This window comes from Cottoperca gobio, chromosome 12 (genome assembly GCF_900634415.1).
Source record: "Cottoperca gobio chromosome 12, fCotGob3.1, whole genome shotgun sequence".
Lineage (NCBI taxonomy): Eukaryota > Metazoa > Chordata > Actinopteri > Perciformes > Bovichtidae > Cottoperca > Cottoperca gobio.
Window position 1 is genome coordinate 5,251,791 of NC_041366.1, and position 19,365 is coordinate 5,271,155.

The 19,365-nt window shown below is 41.2% G+C and overlaps 1 protein-coding gene across 5 annotated transcripts in view; it reads left to right on the top strand.

The window, feature by feature from the left end:
- whrna (whirlin a) overlaps positions 1–19,365 on the top strand; it is a 141,804-nt gene that overhangs the window by 104,587 nt on the left and 17,852 nt on the right. For 2 of the 5 annotated variants that reach the window (XM_029445476.1, XM_029445477.1), the window contains 5 exons: positions 443–479; positions 4,759–4,803; positions 12,679–12,891; positions 13,915–14,136; positions 18,296–18,415. In XM_029445476.1, the coding sequence (XP_029301336.1) occupies positions 443–479; positions 4,759–4,803; positions 12,679–12,891; positions 13,915–14,136; positions 18,296–18,415 (637 nt within the window). The remainder of the gene's footprint in view (positions 1–442; positions 480–4,758; positions 4,804–12,678; positions 12,892–13,914; positions 14,137–18,295; positions 18,416–19,365) is intronic. The other 3 variants (XM_029445479.1, XM_029445478.1, XM_029445480.1) reach the window with 3 other exon arrangements.

Below are 19,365 nucleotides of genomic sequence, written 5' to 3' on the forward strand. Positions count from 1 at the left end.
GGTAGTTGAGTCAGAGAGAGCGTGTTGGTGTGTTTGTGACATGCATTTAGATGTCTGTGCTTTGCATTCTGTGGAAGACATGGCCATTTCACGTTTTCTGTGAAAAATGCGTTTCTGTGCAGCAGTTTCTGCCACATCTCGAAGAAAACATGAAAGCTATGACAATGATTAAACAATCTGTGGTACTGTGCATTTATCAGCCTGTGATAAGTGAGAAATGTATTCAAAAAGATGAAAAGCTGTCAGTTAAAATATTTCTAATCCTATTTACCATAGTGTAGCTCCAAAGTGTGTGTGTGTGTGTGTGTGTGTGTGTGTGTGTGTGTGTGTGTGTGTGTGTGTGTGTGTGTGTGTGTGTGTGTGTATATATGAGTGTATATGTGTGTGAGGACTCAACTGTCCCTCAGTGATTCATTTGTCTTCTTCGTCTGCTACTCTGCAGCTTCTCGGTGGACAAAGGGGCCTCTGCAGCAGGAAAGGTGAGATTCACAGGAAGTCATTTCTACTGTGTGTGTGTGTGTGTGTGTGTGTGTGTGTGTGTGTGTGTGTGTGTGTGTGTGTGTGTGTGTGTGTGTGTGTACTCTCTAAACACAGGACTATCTGTGTGTTTGTGGGTTTTTTCAAAGATAAATTGAGTGTAACTGATTATTGACTGATTACTTAATATTGTGTCTGTCACGTTGGACTCTGAGATGCTGTGTTGGGCAATTTTCAATAATCAATCAATTATGAAAATAATCATCTTAAATCCGACTTCTGTTATACATATACTGTAGATCAGGTTGAATACCCCTGCTGTAGATGTTCTGTATGCTGTTGTGGCTCCTGACAGGACTGTCAACTGTCAGTGATGGTGATCGTTTTGGTCAGCATTATAGGGAGCACCACTGCAGAATTTGGGGTTGGGATATTGCTGAGATCAGCACAGTTCAGAAGTGGGCCCAACACACCACTTTGGGTTTCACAACTAGATTGTGTTGCATTACATTACAGTTCATTTAGATGACGCATTTGTCTAAAGCGACTTACAATAAGTGCAAATCAACCTTCAAGCATTAAAATCCAAAACCAGGTTCTTATAGGCTCACCAAATCTACAAACTAAATGACAGAATCTTGACATCGCGACAAGCCTGAGATGAGGGGAGAGGCAAGTGACAGACGGAAAGCGATTAGCGATTAGATGAGTTAGCGATACAGGGAGAGAAGATGGAGAGACGAGTGAGCGGCAGACAGGGAGAGAAAAATAACTACACATGTCGCTCTCTAAGAAGAGAAAAGTGGACAGTGAAAACAGAGCTTTCAACCCAGCCCCTTAACTGTATTATAATGACCATATACCATGGCATGTCGTGAGCTATTGCTTAAATATATCACACTAATTCATAACGCAAGTTAGACATTATGATGCTCCGGACCTTTGCTTGAGGAAATGTTCTCAAACTGGACCTCTTAGAATTTTAGCTGAATACCCCTGCACTATACCATGAAGCTGTCACCATACAGTGCAATTCAACTGTCTTTACTGTTGACTTTGACTGTGACTTTGGTGTTGGGATGGAGAAATAAGGAAAGTTAGAGGAGACAGCCGCTGACAGCAGAGAAAGAAAGGGGATGAGAGAGAAGGCTCACTTTTTATTATGGGAGCATTGAGTAGGAAGGCGATGTACTGCGACAACACTGTCACGAGAGAACAGAGAGAGAGAGATGGCGGATTTGGAAGGAATTATAAAACTCTGGTGCAAAGAGGAACCTCTTAACGAGTGGACGGCTGTCAAGGAGTTTTATTGTGCCATGTACATGTACATTTCCTAATTCTGAAAGAAAAAAAAAAATATATATATATATATATATATATATTTTAGGAAAGCTTAGAATCTCGTCTATTTAGATATTGAGATGAAAATCACAACAGCGGTACAATCAGCTCCTCAAACTAGCAAGCACACTCAAAATCATAACTTTGAGCCCACTTACCTATAAAGCCTCATAAATATCCTCTTTTCAGCAATATATTTTTAAAAAAACGCTCCTAAGCCATTACCAGATGTCCACACGTTCGTCTCCGGTAAAAAGATATCCACCGTGAACATCGTCACATCGATAAAAGCCCATCGATTTTTAACATTGTATGATCATAAACAGTCATAACTTAATATCTCGTGCGCTCATCGCGGTTTAAACACTTCCTGGTTGTAGCGTGGACTCTTAGCGTTAGAGTGACACTTCATTTGATCATCAATCGGAGCTTGTATGGGTTTTTTACAACCTTCATGAGCCAATGAGCGTCAACTTGATAAGAAAGTGCCCGTCCACTTCTTTTGTTACAGACTGCGCCACCAGCAGAGCAGCCTCCGGGTGGCGCGCACATCGTATAGACCAGTGTTACTCATTGCGCGGCTCACGAGCCTCCTGCGGCTCGCCAAGCTTTAATTGGTGGCTAAATAAAGGGGTGATAGATATGATTATGCGGTCAATACAGATATTTCATAAAAACACTAAAAACAAGCAGGGCTATTACATATAACCCATTAAAACACAGTGCATGCTCTATAATATCGATATTTTATCGATAATCCTGTTTATAATGAATGTATTGGTTGGCTGCATTGCATATTGTATGTTCTGGGTGGGATGACAGATTAATAAGCAGACGTGCTTTTTATGACTGGATGTAGCTTTTCATACTTTGCAAGTAAAAGTGGCTCTCCTATTGACTTTGTCCTATCAATGTGGCTCTCACGTAAAAAATAGTGGAGACCACTGGTATAGACAATGAAATAAAATGTATTTTCAAAATTATATTTATTATTTATTGTTCAGAAGAAAATACAAAAAAAACATTAAAATATTAGAAAAGAAATGTGTTTATACTTCACTTACCTGTGTGATTACTACTAACAGGGAATATGGGTATATAATATTTATAAATAAATAAAAATAATATTGTATTAATAAATATTATAATATGTACAGTTTGTGTACGCCTGGTGTTACTCTTAGAAATAAATAAAGTTTTTATCCCTTTTATCTGAAATTGGAAGTTTTACTTCATAACACTTGGTGCTATGTTTTTATTTTGTTTTCCAGTCCATACCTACCAGCTATACCCATCTTCAGGCATCTTTATCAACAACAAACTTCAGGCAGAGTGTATTTTCTTCAAATTCAGTATATTCAGGCCACTATTACTCAGTGCCAGAAGCACTTGGAGTGATTAATCAATGTTTTGCAAGAACACAAAGAGAGTTATCTTTTGAATGAGACCATGCAGCTGGTCCAAATGGTTGAAGAGCAGCTTTCAATTTACTTTGGGTATGTCGTTTGTAGGTATTTTCGGGTAAATTCCTCCACACTGTAAGAGGTTAAACGTATTTCATAGACTTTGTTTTAACCTGTAAGACGTACAACACACACCGTTGTGCTCTTTAAGTCAAAGGTGCCCTTTTCAGACCCCCAAAACTGACCATTTGTTTATCAGTTACTCACCCCGTGTTTCCTTGAAGTCTTGAAGAAAACTGTGTTTCTGTCACATGCCTCCACAGGAGCAAAGAATCCAACAAAGGAGGAAAGTCTTGATGACTTGAAGTAAATGGAGGTTGGACTTTGGACTCATCCAGACTCATAAAGAAGAGTAACATGCCTGTGCAAGCGTGACACTGTTTATGTGGAAGTGTTTTAAATACCAGGTTTTAGTGAAAATGCATGTGTTTAGGTAGTAGTGAGCATACAACTGGATAACTCAGACTTTTATTATACTGCACAAGTTGTGTGAGTTTTTAAAATGCTCTTTTTTAACACGTTTACTTCAAGTCATCAATCATTTTCTCCATTTCTGGATTTGTTCCAGTGGAGGCATGCGAGAAAAACAAATTCAAGGTAACGCTGGGTGAGTAATTGATATACCAATGATCAATGATTTTGGTGGTGAAGTATTAATTAAAGGTCTGGTTAAGTTTAGACACTGCTTGGTCAAGGGTCAGCAGAAGATCGTCTCGTAGCTCCTCCAGTTATTTCTCTTATTTTCCTCCAGGTTCTCTTCTTTTTCCCTTCGTCTCTGTAGAGGACAAATGTTAATTCAACTAATGCTGCATCCACGTCTGTTCATTATTTGTAAGAGAAAATCATAAGTATATGTCATTTAAATGCATTTGAATATTTCTGGTGAGCATTGCAGCTACAACAGCATATCTGATCTGTGGCTTTCATACATGTAATACCTGCAGCATTACAGACTTTGTGTAGTAGTTGTGTGTGGAAAAAAAAGCCTTTCCTGCTCTTCAGCAGCCTGCACTAGTCAGCCTGGAGAATTTATGACCACTTGGTTGCTTTCATCCTCTCCAAGGATTTACAGGATACTTGCCTCCCTATCCAGTCTCTTATCCAGTGTGTGCAGAGAAATAACTCTTTCTGATGAAAAAGTGCCAGAACTATAAAGTGGGACTGTGGTTGGACTAGATGACACTGTTAAAAAAAAGTACCCAGGTCTCCTATATTTTCCCCGTTGCAAGGTTGTCCTGGTGCAAAACTTACCAGCGTTTTTGAAAACTTCCCTTTTGGAGAGCATCATGTGTTGGAACTGCACCAATCTTTGTGGAAACGCTGTTTAGTTTGTTTGTTTTGGCAGTTCTGCTTAATTCAACAGTTCACTGTGAAATTAAGGTGGCGTGACAACAGTCTCAAATTCAATCGGAGCCTTTGATGTTGCAGTTTTCTTACTGGTGTCTTTGTTTAAAACGTTTCACATGTGCTCCCTCAGGGTCTGGGCTTCAATGAGAGGAATTTGATGCAAAAATATGTTCAGGTATTTTCTACAACATTCCCAAACATATGATGCATTTCTGTTTTGCATTGTCCTTCTGTTAGTCTAACGTAGAAAGAAACAGCTACACATGCATGCAGATGCAGTTTAAGGATGTCCTACATTTCATGGCTGCAATCCACTTAGTTTGTGATGTAAGACAGTACACTGATGGTTTAATTTAGAAATCCTTCAACAAGGGGAGAGCAGAGAAGGAGCTCATTCTGAGATTCAAAATAAATCCTTATCATCATCTTCAAAGCTCATATTTGTAAGAATTTCTTCTCTTTTCTTTTGTATCTGTCAAAGAAACATCATGACAATACTAATTATTAGTTATTAGTAGCTTATTAATCTTAGTTACAGCAGAGCAGTGCAGTGCAGATAATAAAATAGAGTAGCAGCCTATATTCCCCCTGGACTTCATAAATTGAAAGTCAGCATTTTCTCTTTTAAAGAGATATTTACACTCCAGCCAAAAAGGTTATACTGCCTTGAAGCATGTTTTTTTTTTATCTTTGAGGACAGCTTTGTTTCCCATTTGTACAGTAATCAGCATACAGTTTGTATTAGAGACAGCATAGTTTGTATCATCTCTGCAGTGAACTATTTCATAGTGGGGACAAAACAACAGTGGGATTTAAGTATTTATTATGTGTTTTTCTTCATTCAGAGTGAACAAATACTTTAATTGTCATGATAATGTGAATAGTCTTTTGTGAATGGGGGATGGTGAAGCCGTAAGTAGAATAGAAAACTATTAGACGACTTTCACCAGGTGGCTAGAAAGGCCATGATAATGTTGCTCAGTGTCTACTCAGTTGCTCTAATTGGTTATGGTTAAATCAAAAAAGATTCAACAGTGTGTGAGACAAGACACAAACCAAAGCCATACATGTTTGATGCAAAAGCTTGAAGCCCCTATGTGTAGAAAAGTCTCTTACTGATAGTGTCAGAAAAGACACTCCTGCAACGGCATCATCATAGGAGATATTTAATTTACGTTTTCTGATTTTGTTTACTGATTGTTTTCCATATCCAACAAGGTTAATCAAAAACATAACCGACATTAACAACATCACACACTGTAGCTTCAAAAGACATAATATCTCATGAGAAAGTATAGTGGCTTCATGCACAGTTTGCCTCTTACTGTCACATAACAACACATTAGTGAACAAACACCAGGGCAGAATAACCTCCTTTGTCAGTAACACAGTGGGGTCCGCTCCTCCCCTCCTTGTGAAGCAGTGTCAATGTCTTCAGAGCAGCAGTTTGCAGCTGCTCCTGTCCTCTACAGTGCATGGTCATTGAAGTGATTTTGGTCCACACTGTTATTACAAGGTATCTACACTATGATTTAGCTGGTCTTGTATCATGCTGTTTGAACCATGCTGTACCCCCAATTCAAACTTTTAGACTGACCTTGATGAAATACATGTGTGTGTGTGTGTGTGTGTGTGTGTGTGTGTGTGTGTGTGTGTGTGTGTGTGTGTGTGTGTGTGTGTGTGTGTGTGTGTGTGTGTGTGTGTGTACATGAGTTTACACGTGTCATACATTTTTCTAATTTATGACGCTATGGCCAAAAATATCAGGATATGGTGGTCTTTTGGTCCGGGTGCTATTTTGAATTATTATTTGTTTCACTGAATGAATTTTAATGCTACAGCGTACAATGATATGTTAAACAATTGTGTGCTTCAAACTTTTCTGGCAATATGTTGAGGGTTTTGGTATGACAATACCCCCATGCACAAAGACGGCTCTATAAAGAAATGGTTTTCCCAGTTTGGTGTAGAACTTGCCTGGGTGCCCTGAACTAAACCCCATCCAACACCTTTGGGATGAACTGGAACACCAATGGTGACTGCAAACACCGCCCATGTTTATGGAATGAGATGTTCAACAAACACCTATGGGTGTAATGTTCAGGTGTCCACATACTTGTGGCCATGTTCTGTATTTAAGTTGCTTTAATATGAAAGCACAAAGTCCTTCCATAGCCATTGGCCTATGCTACAGCTCAAGAAATCCTTAGGAAGTTTCAAAGAAAGTCAAGTGCTCTACAGGAAATAAAGAAATGTTGAAAATAAAACCACCATTTTTATTAAGAGAGTCAAAGTGTACCAGCTTAGAATGAACCAAGATAAGTAAAGTACATGTAGGTTGACTGGCTGCTGCTGTGTTCAATCGTGTATGTATGGCAGTGTGCGTGTGTGTGAGAGATAGGAGCATTAAGGGGGAAAGATATGTAGCAGCAGGGCTTTAGGGCCAGGCAGCAGGGAAAGAGGTGATAATTCACAGGCCGAGCTAGAGAGTCTCTGTTAGAGCCGAACCCCACTGCTAACCTCACACTGTGTCAACACATCCTTAGCATAAATATTAATCTCTCTTAGAATGATCTGCTAGTAATTGTGCTGCTCAAACAATCAAAGAGATCTGTGTTCATCTTATCATTTTCTGCATCCTCTTGCCATTGCTCCCTTGCTCCCTGGTGCCTGTAGCTCACCAGTCCTACCAAATACCCATCCCCCGCCCCTCTCCCTCTACGCTTTTATTGCAGCCCAAAGGCCAAGCCAGCCCGATAAGCTAATTTATTAAAGATAGGTCACAAAGCAATTCTCAATCATTAATTCTGCTTTGATCCCATTTGGGCGGTGATCTAGAGCAAATGAATGTTGTTTGAGAGACAACTAAATGTATTACAGCAAATAACAAGGGTAAATATTGTTTATTGTCCGTCAAACCTCATTCACTTATTGGAGTCTGTGATCGCTTCAATTTGGAAAAGTGCACCAGGTTGAGATGCCCAATGTTCAGTAAATGGATCAGATGCACTGAGAATGAAAACAATAAAAGACAAATAACAACATGTTTGTTAGCAGAAGTGTGCATACAGTACATGGGCAAACTGAAGAGCTTAAAAAGGTCTTCACAGATAAACTTCTTAAATTCAACAACTGCTGGTATTAAGACTGAAATCTAGCGAGCAAAACCTTTTATCAACAAGACAAATCCCTCCACTTCAAAAACTGATGCTTCGCAAAGCTATCTGGCAAACAAGACTAATTTAATTCTCAGGTTTCTTCTCTTTTTTAGTGTCGAGGTACTTTAGGACGCTCCGAATAAAATCCAACTTCTTGCTTTTGTGACATCCTGTCACTCAACTCAACTGTAGGGGGGGCGGGGCCCGGATGACTTTGCTGTGTCTTCTGTGCCTGCTTCAGCTCCTCCAATAATCTACCTCTTTGCCCATTTTTAGATTAGCCGGGAGTTTAGGGGAGTTGACACTTTTGTACAGACGTTCATGGTCGCCAGAGGATGAATCCTGTTAACTTTGACTTGTGACTCTCTGACTTTTCTACGAGTGCCACCATGAGGATGATTTGTTGTTTTTCATTAAATGTCTTGAGAACTATTGCCATGATATTTGGTACATATACTGTATCTATGTATATATATAACTCCTGACTCTTAGATATAGCACCACCATAAGGTCAAAATAAATATTCCAATACTTTGGTTTACCTGAAAAACATTTCCAACAGCCTCAGTTAAACTTTGTAAATTAAGCTAGCATAGTGTCAGCTAACTTGGCTAAATAACGCAGTACCACAGCTAGCCAGTGTGTGTTTAAAAATGCATGTTACATACCTGGTGCTCCCTTAGTAACTGGCCCTAACATTTAAACAGGACATAGTTGTTTTAAATATTTTTAATTAAATAATTTGACTCACTAAACATAAATTGCATAAAACTACTTAACCAAATAAGATCTGTCATTATCCATGTCAATTGTGTACAAATGATCTCTATCACTGTATAATGTAATGCATAATAAATGTCATCAATCATTAGCAGCGGAGATGCATTGTGGCTCCACATACTGTCCTATAATAATTAGTTTCTGATGCATGAACGTTTTTAACAGATGTGTCTGCTCTCAGAGCAAAACAACGCACACAGAGAGTTAAAGCACAGAGGTCTGAGAGAAACTGTTGCAGTGATAAGCGGCCATTATCTCTCCACTTGATAAAGTTGACAAGCAGTCGTAAATTGCGATAAGAACAGGGTCGATCTCACTTCTTTGCGATGTGTTCAGAATGAGATCGAGACTGGTTTGACCCTTGTCATCGAGCTGCGTGCAAGATCTGACTCCATGGCTTGAAAACACTTATTGTATGTTTACTGTTATTAATAATGGACTTTATTTTACCTCCATCTGATTGAGGAGCTTGTAATGGCATCCCTTCAGAACACACTGACCCAGGGTAATATAGGTATCTGTCAGCTTCATTATGAAAGTGCCAGTGATGTAGTAAATATGTCTCTATCATAATGTCCTGGTTTTGCACTGACCCTCATAAAGTTTACATACAGACTTTAAAGTTCTGTCATCTGGGAATTGGTGAGAAGCTAATTTACTGGGTAAAACTGTAAACTAAGAACATGGCAGAGGTTCACTTCTCTCTGCAGGCCTCATGTTTTAATACCAAGATGTGCCCTCTGAGGTCAGACACAATCTGTGCCACCGTCATGTGCAATTGATTTTTACAGCATTGGCATGGCAATCTTTCCTCCCCTTTCTTTTCAGTGATTTTCCTCATCCTACTTTTTTATTTCCAGAGAAAAGTACTTAAACTCCATGTGAGAAATCTAAAGTCCTAATTTAAACACAGACAGAGTGCAGGGATGTGAGGAATGAAGGAAATCTTCACTTTAGCACCAACCTGTCGTTAAGCAGCTGGCAGTCTTTGGTTTGGCTTTCTTGGTCTGTTTTACTCAAGGTTCAAACTTGAAAATGGCGCGGTTGTCTTCAACTTTAGTCACATGATGGTCGTCATCAATGACGAGAGGTAGAGCTCTGAGTGAGTGTAAACAGAGCAGAGGAGGGGAATGTGAATGCGCAAAGAAAGAAAGAAAACTGAGGCGCGGGGATTCCGTTGGGGTGGGCATTTTTTTTACGGTGCACGATCTACCTGCACTACACTCGACCTTTTGGAAACCCCTGGTCTAGTGGTTGCAAATATTGTTTTACGATTTTACTGATTGTTTGTTTCTCAGAAATGCTACAGCCCTTTCTGAACCACAGAGCAGATCTTTATAACCCAGCAGTCACTCTTCCGCTTCATTTCCACTTTTAAGATTAGCAGGGTTGGTCACGCCATTCCTGATTGGTTGTTGGTATAAAGAGGTTTCTGGCGACCATGTAGGGCCTATTCCATTTGCCATTTGATGTCGTTTTTCAGGAATCCTTTCAATGAGTCACCAGATGAGATAATCTTCATGTTTACAGAAGTTTGAGTGGGGTGTAGTGGAATTGTAGAGTGCAGGAAAGTGTTTTATGTGTCCCAGAATTTTACTGTAGGTGTGATTCTACAAAGCACAGACGAGAATAGTCTTATATCTATTTGAAAATGCTTTTCAAAAATGTTATTTCAACTTGTTTCTACTCTTTGTATTGTTAAATGGAACCGAGCTCTATAGCAGAGATAAGGCAGCTGACATTTCCAGATCTGGCTTTATCTGATTTGCTCTTTATCAATTGGATGTTGGCAGTGGTCGCTGTTGTTGTTCTCTTCGATAAAAGGGCATAACTGGCATTCAAGAGCCAGAGAATGACCTCAGAGGTGGATTGGGTCCAACAAAAGAATCAGCGTCACTTACCTGATGTCCATTAACTGTAAAATGGTGGCAATACAGTAAAAGCATCCTCTCTCCGTCCTCGTGCCTCGCCTTCTCAAGCACAGCTCATTAATAGGGGACTGCAGGTGTTCCACTCCAGTTGAGTGACGACCGATTTCATTAGCTCCCTCAAGTGCTGATCTGCCCTCTGATACGACAGCGAGAGACAGACCGACTGCTCTCATGCCTCGTGTGGTCCCATTGGTTTACTCCATGGCGCCCTTGAGTTAAGTAACAACCGCGACACGGACACTTTAGAGACATTTTTGAGGTGATAAAGATTCAGGCAGGGGAGTTCACCTTGAGTAATAAACAGTTGCTGCCTTGACTCAGACTGGGAGAACTACTGCTGGTGATGCAGGCACGAGTTGAGAAAGAGGGGAAGGCAGAGAGCAAAGGAGGAGAAGGATAAGAAAAGACGATGCCGAGCCTGTTTCTTCCTCTTGTTTCCGTCTTGTACAAACGCAGGCAGACACAGACCCCGAAGCTGTGACTTTGAAGTGATGTCTTTGATTAAAGAGTTCATTAAAGAAAAGCTGCATGCTAGCGAGCAGATAACTAAGAAGAGAAAAGGAACAGGCAAGGAGAAAAAAGGAGCAGATATTTATATATATTATATATAAGTGCCAGAGTTCAGTTCTTCTGACTGGCAGAGAAGCCAGCTGGAACACTGGGACGGATGTGAACGCAAAAAAAAGAAATGCCACCCACATGTGTGAACGGCACAGTTTCTGCCCTGCTGCAAGCTGTGGTGTTAGTGCCACGAAGGATTAATGATAATGGATGATGGTGGGACAGCAGGGAGAAGGATGGGGGATCATTTATACATGTGGGACCAAAAGACTGATGGTTAGTTCACTGTAGGTGGGTGTAATTAATGTTCTTTTTCTGTTTGCCCTGATCTGATCCCTGTCCTTGTCTCTTTTCTGACCCTACTCCTGCACCTCCGTCACCTCTGGGTCTTTGTGGTTATCTCCCCTCTTTCTTCCCTATCTATCACTTCTTCCTCCCACTCTTCCTGTTGTCTCCTTCTCTTTCGTCACCGTCTTTATAGTTTTAGCCAAACATGTGTCTGTCCTCTTCCTCCACATCCTCCTCTCTCCATCTTCTCCATCAATATCTTTCCCTCCTTCCTTATTTTTGCTTCCGTCGAAGTCGAAGTAATTTGACTTGGTGTTTGGTGCATACAATTAACATATGAAATAATAATAAGCAAAGTAGTGTTAAGTCAAGAAATATAAATATAGAACAGCAAAATGACAAAGACAAAGACAAGAAAACTCTATTTTTGTATTTATTTATCTTCTCCCTTTTTATTTTTCTTCTTCTTCTCCCTCTTGATAAACGCTCCCCCCTTTGGCTCCTCTACACTCGCATGCACACTCACAAAGCCCTGCATGACTGCCTTGCACCCTCACAGCTACACACACCCCACGCCACAGGATCTAACAAACTGTGTTTGTTTTGCCCACTATGTATTATTAAGCTCTGTCTTGTTGAGTAAATAAATAAACAAATACAATGAAATAAAAATAGCAATAAAATTGTGAAAAAATATTTATAAAAAATACAGAATGATATCGTAAATGATAATGATATACACAGTATGAAACAGTACTTGTGTTTAGCAACACAAGTGATCAGTGTGCTTGTGCAAGCCCCTGCAGTGCAGAGATGTACTTATATTTGTGTAGGTATAAGTACTAAGTCTATGAGAATATGTACATTATAACGGTTTTAAAATGAGAGAGCGCTTTGTGCATGATGTGCAAAAAGATTGATATGGGGATGTGCCAAAGATCACACTATAGAGAATATGTGCAATGTAGAGATAATAGTCCAATCTCTTTCTCCCTCCTCCTCCTCACTCTCTTCCTTTTCTTCGTGTTGCTCTCCTTCTCATCATTTTTCACTCCTCCCTTCAACCGTCATCCTCTTTTTCTCCATTCCTTCCTCATGCTTCTCTAACCCATCATCCTCCCCACCTCTCCCTGTCGCTTTAAAATCTTACATTACAGCTGCTGACATTCACCTCTTCGATTTTCTTCCTCATTGTCCTTTTTCAACCACTCCATCACACACAAAATGAAAAATAATATGAACTATTATAAAAATACAACAAATGCATTTTCAAACAATGAAAAAATGTTAAATGTCTTGTTGTTTTCTTCCCCTTTCCTGCATGTACACCAGCCTGGGTTTTATAAAGGTGTGGCGGGCTCACAGGTGACCCTGTCCAGCCTGGTGAACCAGTCACGGGCCATGCTGGAGGAGCAGGCGCGCCACTTGCTGACAGAGGCGGAGCGGCAGACCATGGGCTATTACGTAGAGGAGTACCGGGACGGACACATCGGCGTGGAGCAGCTAGTCGTGGCGCTGTTCGAGCTGCTCAACACGCATGCAAAGGTGATGGAGGAGAAGGCTTGTTTGAAAAAAGAAAGATCAAAAGAAAATCTGTGTGTCTCTGTGTGATTGCTGCGAGGTTTGAATTGAAGTTTTCTAAGCCCTTCTGAGATTTATTCCCAGGCTTTCTGCCAAAGCTTACAGTACTGTTTGGTTTTTCCTTCATCCCCAGCTCTTAAAAGTCTTTTGATTTTCTCACAATCCGCAGTAGTACACCTTGTAAAGAAACACAATAAATCAAAGGTGTTTTAATTCAGTTACATACACCCACAGAACGCTTGTAAATGAGCTTTGCTACACTTCTCACTGGCTGGGCTCATTTTGGTAGAGAAGGGTTTGATCTTGGTTTAGATTTAGTGGGAAGTTTAAACTTAATCCAACCAGCAATGTACATGAATGAAAACATGGGATTCAATAAGCCATTCATCATCTCCTGTCACATGCAGGTTCATTAGAATATCCCATCTGAGTATCTCCTCCATCGGCTTGAGAAACTACCGTTGCAATTTGAATTTGAACAAGTATGAATGTGAAAATGAGCGTGATATCACCTTTAATTTACCATAAAATGGGGAGCCCTGTAGAAACCTGGTATAGCTGAGTCCTTATGCAACGGCCCGGGTTCGAATCCAACCTGCGGCCCTTTGCTGCATGTTTTCCCCTTTCCTGTCTATCTTCAGTGATGATGAAGGCAAAAAAGCTTTATAAAATAGAGTTAGGCCAGAATGAATAAACTCCATATTTATGACAAAAGGCCATAAATTAGACCATCACTGCTTGTCCTTCAATTGTATTGAAACAAAAACATGATTTTCAACAGTTGTTCCCTGCAAAACGAGCTGATTTTGATCTGTGGTTGCAGAGATGAACCAAGGTTTACAGTTTTGGTGTACAGAATTATAGAACAAGCCGTGTTTCAGTCCTGGTTTAAGGTTAATCTTAGTTGGTACAACCCACCCAAAGTCTGTTGCATCATACCTATGCATCCCCTCCTGTGTCTCCCCCTCTGTGCCTCCCTCCCCTCAGTTCTCTCTGCTGTCAGAGGTGCGAGGCCTGGTCACCCCACAGGACCTGGAGCACTTCGACGGGCTGGTGCTGAGACGTGAAATTCAGGCTCTAAAAGCGCGACAGGGGACAGCCGGAGCCATGGCACTCCAACCAGACTCCCTGTCCATGGTGTCGTACGCAGACACTCTGACCTCTTCTTCAGCCAGCTTCATGACCAACACCACCCTCAGCTCTGCACGGGTAGGCTAGATTTATCAGTTGGATAGCTGTCTGGCTCTGCTTGATTTATTGAGTGCTCCGGAGTTATGGGCAGTTTTTCACTGAGTATGTGGAAAGAGAAAATGTGTCCAAATCTGGATATTTTTAGGAGAAAATGGTATCTCTCTTTAGATCTCTGTGCTTAGAATTAATATCCCATGGGCTGTTGTTTTTCCTAGATGTTTGAACGTGCAACAACAGTTCAGTGTGGTACAAGCAATTTTGATGGATGGAGTGTTGCTTTTTTATTTTATGGTCTGCCTCGCTGTCTGCCTGTGTGTGTGTGTGTGTGTGTGTGTGTGTGTGTGTGTGTGTGTGTGTGTGTGTGTGTGTGAGAGAGAGAGAGAAACAGAGGCAGACAGTGTAGTGTGATACATTTCCATGGATTAAAACAGATTCTGCTGTAAAAAAGATCTTGCTCTGACATGGACTTTGTCAGGCTGAACAATCACACGTTTCAATGCCTTCCTGCTGAGATTGAAAAGTCTTTGGGCTGATATTTGATATGTTGTGTTTTTCTTCAACCTCAACAACCCTCTCACTCCCACTTTCTCACCCAAAAAAACTCCCCTCTCCCCCTCTGTAGGAAAGGCTGCTCTGGCTGATAGATATGATGGAGGTAGGAGTCGCTGCTGACAGTGATGAATGCTTTTGCAACACAAACTCACACATACAGGATACACACTAAACAAGGAGATGTAAAGTTCTGTGTGTACCAAACACACATACATTCACTTTGACTGTCACCTTGGTTTGTGGTTTTGCAGTGAATTTGTCTGCAGTGTTTCTTGTTTTTCCTTTCTTTACCTTGATTTGGACACTAACTGTGGTACTTTTAAAAGAAAGAGGTGTGTCTCTCCACAGTCCGAAAAGGCTGCGGTGTAACCGTGCAGGAAATCCCTGCCTGTTTTTGTGTCGATGATATCACTGTTACAGAGAGAAAAGATTGTCTTTTATTTCTATTGAAGTGCTATATACAACTCATTTATTATTATTGTAGCAGTTTCTTTTTTGTTCTGGTGTTTCCACTCATGTGCATAAAACTGGTGGATAGAAACATTACTTTACGTTCATTTAACATATACTCTTGTAAGACTTACCCAAGGGATGGATGACTGAGCGGGCCTACCGGGCACAGGCCCAGGGGCACAAAGTGTCAGGGCCCCCCATGGCCTTCACCTGCAATATGTCACTCAAAAAGACACGTACCAACCAGGAAAACCCCAAAGAACTACAAAGAGACACAAACAACACCAAAAAGAGGCTTAACAACCGAAAAGTCATGGTTCTTGCTTGGTGGGTCTTTTGCATATTTGTGCCCAGGGGCCCATTGTCTTATAATCTGCCCATGATGAGGCTAATATACATTACTGTAATGAGTAGCCATTCCTCAGACGAAACGTAGCCGAGTAATACAATGCTTCTTCACTACAGCACTTTAGTCTTTTAGAGAAATACTCTGTAGTGAAACATACCAAATTATTTGATCAGGATTTGTTTTTTAAATTGGGAAACGACTGCCCTGACCGCATCGCCTAAATGTGTTGTGGTTGTCGATGAAGACGACTAGTTGAACAAATAACCACACACACATACACACAGTATCCAAATGGAAAGATAAGCTGTTGGCCATTTTGCACATTTTCCACCAAACTGTTCCTCTCTTTCAGATCACTTTGTGTGTGTGTGTGTGTGTGTGTGTGTGTGTGTGTGTGTGTGTGTGTGTGTGTGTGTGTGTGTGTGTGTGTGTGTGTGTGTGTGTGTGTGTGTGTGTGTGATTTGTGCTGTTTTGGTCCCATGGGTGACTGTTACCACAGCTGCGTAGAGCAGATTAGAGAGCTGGGCGGGTTTGGTCGGGATAACAACACTAGATTTCTGAACCACACTCAAAGCCAGGTATACAGTCGACTGCATACCAATGCATGTGCACACACACATTATTGACACACAAACACAGTTGCAGCTTGCAGGACAAACACAATGCTGCTGTTGGAGGATTTTATAAAACCTCAGATTGCCATTAGAATGTTTCTTCAGATTATCAGATTATTCCAGATTATTCCAACTAATATATATATGGTTGGGATATAGTTAAGTTTAAGATACTCAAACTACTTTCAAAAAGGCCAACATGATTATGCGTCTAAGATGAGTCAACGCGAGGCTTTTGTGTTCCAGGCCTTAAATAGTGCACATTCCAGGTAGAACACCCTGCCGTGGCTCTGGTGTTATCCTACAACTGTCATGATAAAGCATTACAAACCACTGTGCAGTCTTTTGGCATGTGATAAGCCTTTACACTCATGGATCTAAACTCAAACTGTACCCCCTGGATCACATTTTAACTTATCACCGATGTCAGATGGCCAGAAGGTCTGAACCCTAGAGAGAAGAAGTGGACATACTCACTGGGAGGTAATAAATCAATTGAGCAGTACAGGAATTTTCTCATAGACTTCTATACAACCGGACTTCAACCAATTCTTGCTGGCCATTCGAAAGGATGCAAGTTTAAGGCACTTTTGCATTAGCCTCACTTATCAGACCCGGAGGTTGCCCCTTGGTCTGAATGTGGCCTTGCCCAGAACAATCACAACCACAAAACACCTTGCACAACTAGAGACCAGGTATCTGCCCCGTGATTCGTATCTGCTCCAAAATCTAACTGGTTATTTGTTGGCCCATGCTACACCCTTCTACCAAACTTCATGATAATCGGGCAAGTAGTTTTGTCCGTAATCCTGCTGACAAGAAGACAAATGAGCCGAAGCGAAAACATAGCTTCCTTGGCGGAGGAATCAGGCATCTGTGGGAAGATCCGTAGTGTTTGTGATCACAATTGCTTCCACTGTAGTCTAACATCTGTTGTCCTGTCCTGATCCTCTTAAGTCATTTGCTGCTTCTCATGTAAAATAAATCAGAGCTGCTTGTTCAGAATACCTGTTCAGTATAGATTGCTTAATCATTTGTCTTTACATATGTTCACTGTCAGTTTAGTGATCATGGCGCCTTGTCCACAAGGACATCAGGGGCAGACAGGGACAAACCTCCAGGTTTAGGAATCTCAACAACCATTGCAATAGTATCAAGGAGCATCTCGCAGACAATGTCAAACTTAGCAAGAGAAGGGGCAGAGGTTGTGACATCCATATCTTTGGGTCGTGAGGTGGCACAGATGCAGAATTGGTTGTTTTTCCTTATAACAAATAACACAGGGCAGATTATTTCCCCCAGCAGCAGATCTGATTCTGACCCCAGCAGTCAAACATGTTACATGCAACCTCCATAATGTTACTTTCCACCATAACACATAAACACCACACTGCTTCCTGCATTTGCACTGCACTTGACATTGGATGTGAATCCTGTTCTGCAGAATTGCCTGAAATTATTCCTAGGTAGACTGAGACACACATGCTTCCACATACACACACACACACACACACACACACACTCGCACACTGTGGTAGTAACTATGGATGAACACGTGCACACATACACACAAACACAGCGTGCTCTGACTGTGCAGTGCAGAGCAGCGTCTCCGCATGTAGAAAGTCGATTGACTTTTGCGCTAAATAAATTGTCTGTAAGTGCTCCCCGTGCGGCATTGAGGGGTAATTAAGTTGAATTGATGGGGCTTTTGTTTTGGTTTAGTGGCAGAGTTAAATGAAGGGCAGCGTTTCCCTGAACTCAGCTCCTCGGCTCTGAAATCATTCACAGATCTGCTGCAAATTACCTCCTCCTACCACGCCAGTGGGATTGAGCTGCCAAATCCATCTTTGAACTCAGCTGATGGCTCTCTATCGATTTCCCGGCATGTGTGTTCTGCTGAGCTGTAAGACATTATAACTTTGTATGTGTGTGGGTTTTATTTGCTCGCCTTCCTTATAAACGTCAAGATTGACAAGCAAATGCAAACAGATATTGACGTCTTTCCTTTGTTGTAGGAGATGTGGAACATCCACCAAATCTAATGTGGCATTTGATTTTGGACAAACACACGTCTGTGTTAAAACATCTGCTCACAAGCTTTCTCTCTCTCATTTTAATCACTTTCTTCTCCCCCACCCTTCTTCTCTGTTTTTCTGTCATCACCCGTGGCGTCCCTCTTCCTCCATGTCTGTCCTGCGTCTCTCAGAACGACAGTGTGGTGGAGAGTAATAAGGAGGGTCCTCCGGAGAGTCTGAACACGCTGCTGACCGACATCTCTCTGGTGAGCCCGGCAGGCAGGCACAGGCCCTGCTTTGGCGTGATAAAGGTGGATGCGTAGGAAGATGGTTATAAAAAAAGGGGGGTCGGGGAAGCAAGATAGGAATGGATGGAGGTGGTTGAGACGTTGCTGACCTGCAGGCTTTGTACTGTAGACTGAGGTTGAGTGGTACAAGCGTTTGCACCAGATGAGAACAAGAGACAGACAAAGAAGTAGAGCTTTGTGAGTGTTGGTGTCGCCTTTCTTCTTCTTTTCCTTGTGTGGAAAGAGGATCGGCCACCTGGCATGTCCAATTCTCCTCCTACCTCTCCATCTCTGCAAGAATAAAGTTTGCAGTTTCCAAAGCAACAAGAGATTTCTCAGCTCAGACTCATCTGTTTATCCTAAACAGAAGAAAAGAGGGAGGGAGAAAGCTTTTAGTCTGCAGTCGTCCAAGGATACTTGCCTCTCAAATCATACCTTGCTTTTATTTTGTAAACATTATTTTATGCTCATTTTATGTCTCAGTCCATTACGCTGGAGAGCCACTCATGTCTCAGTGTTCATCCCACTGTTCAGTTTGTGTTTGAGCACTCTTACATTAAAACACAGGACCCCGGGGGAATCACTCAACAAGCAGTTCGACCTGCTTTGGATACGTTAAACGTCCTCAAGACGGCTATTAAAGTCACTAAAACTAGTGGAGTGGTTAAACTGTGTGAGTGAAAGTTGGTTAGAATCATTAAAAACATTGGGTTTAATCTTTGGGTTCTTTTAAATGAACTTCTTCTGCATGTAACAAATGATGGGTGTCACTATACAGCCATTCAGTTACACATGGTTCAAAGTTGGCTTCTTTACTCCCCTTTGGATGTAAAATCTGTGGTGCTCACAGCATTTCAAAATTCAACATCAACTTGTGTCCCTGAAAATCTAGTTTCTGAATTTTTAAAAGGTAATTTTTCAATACTGTGACTACCACAAATTAAACTTAACCTTCACCTGCATTGTATTGATGT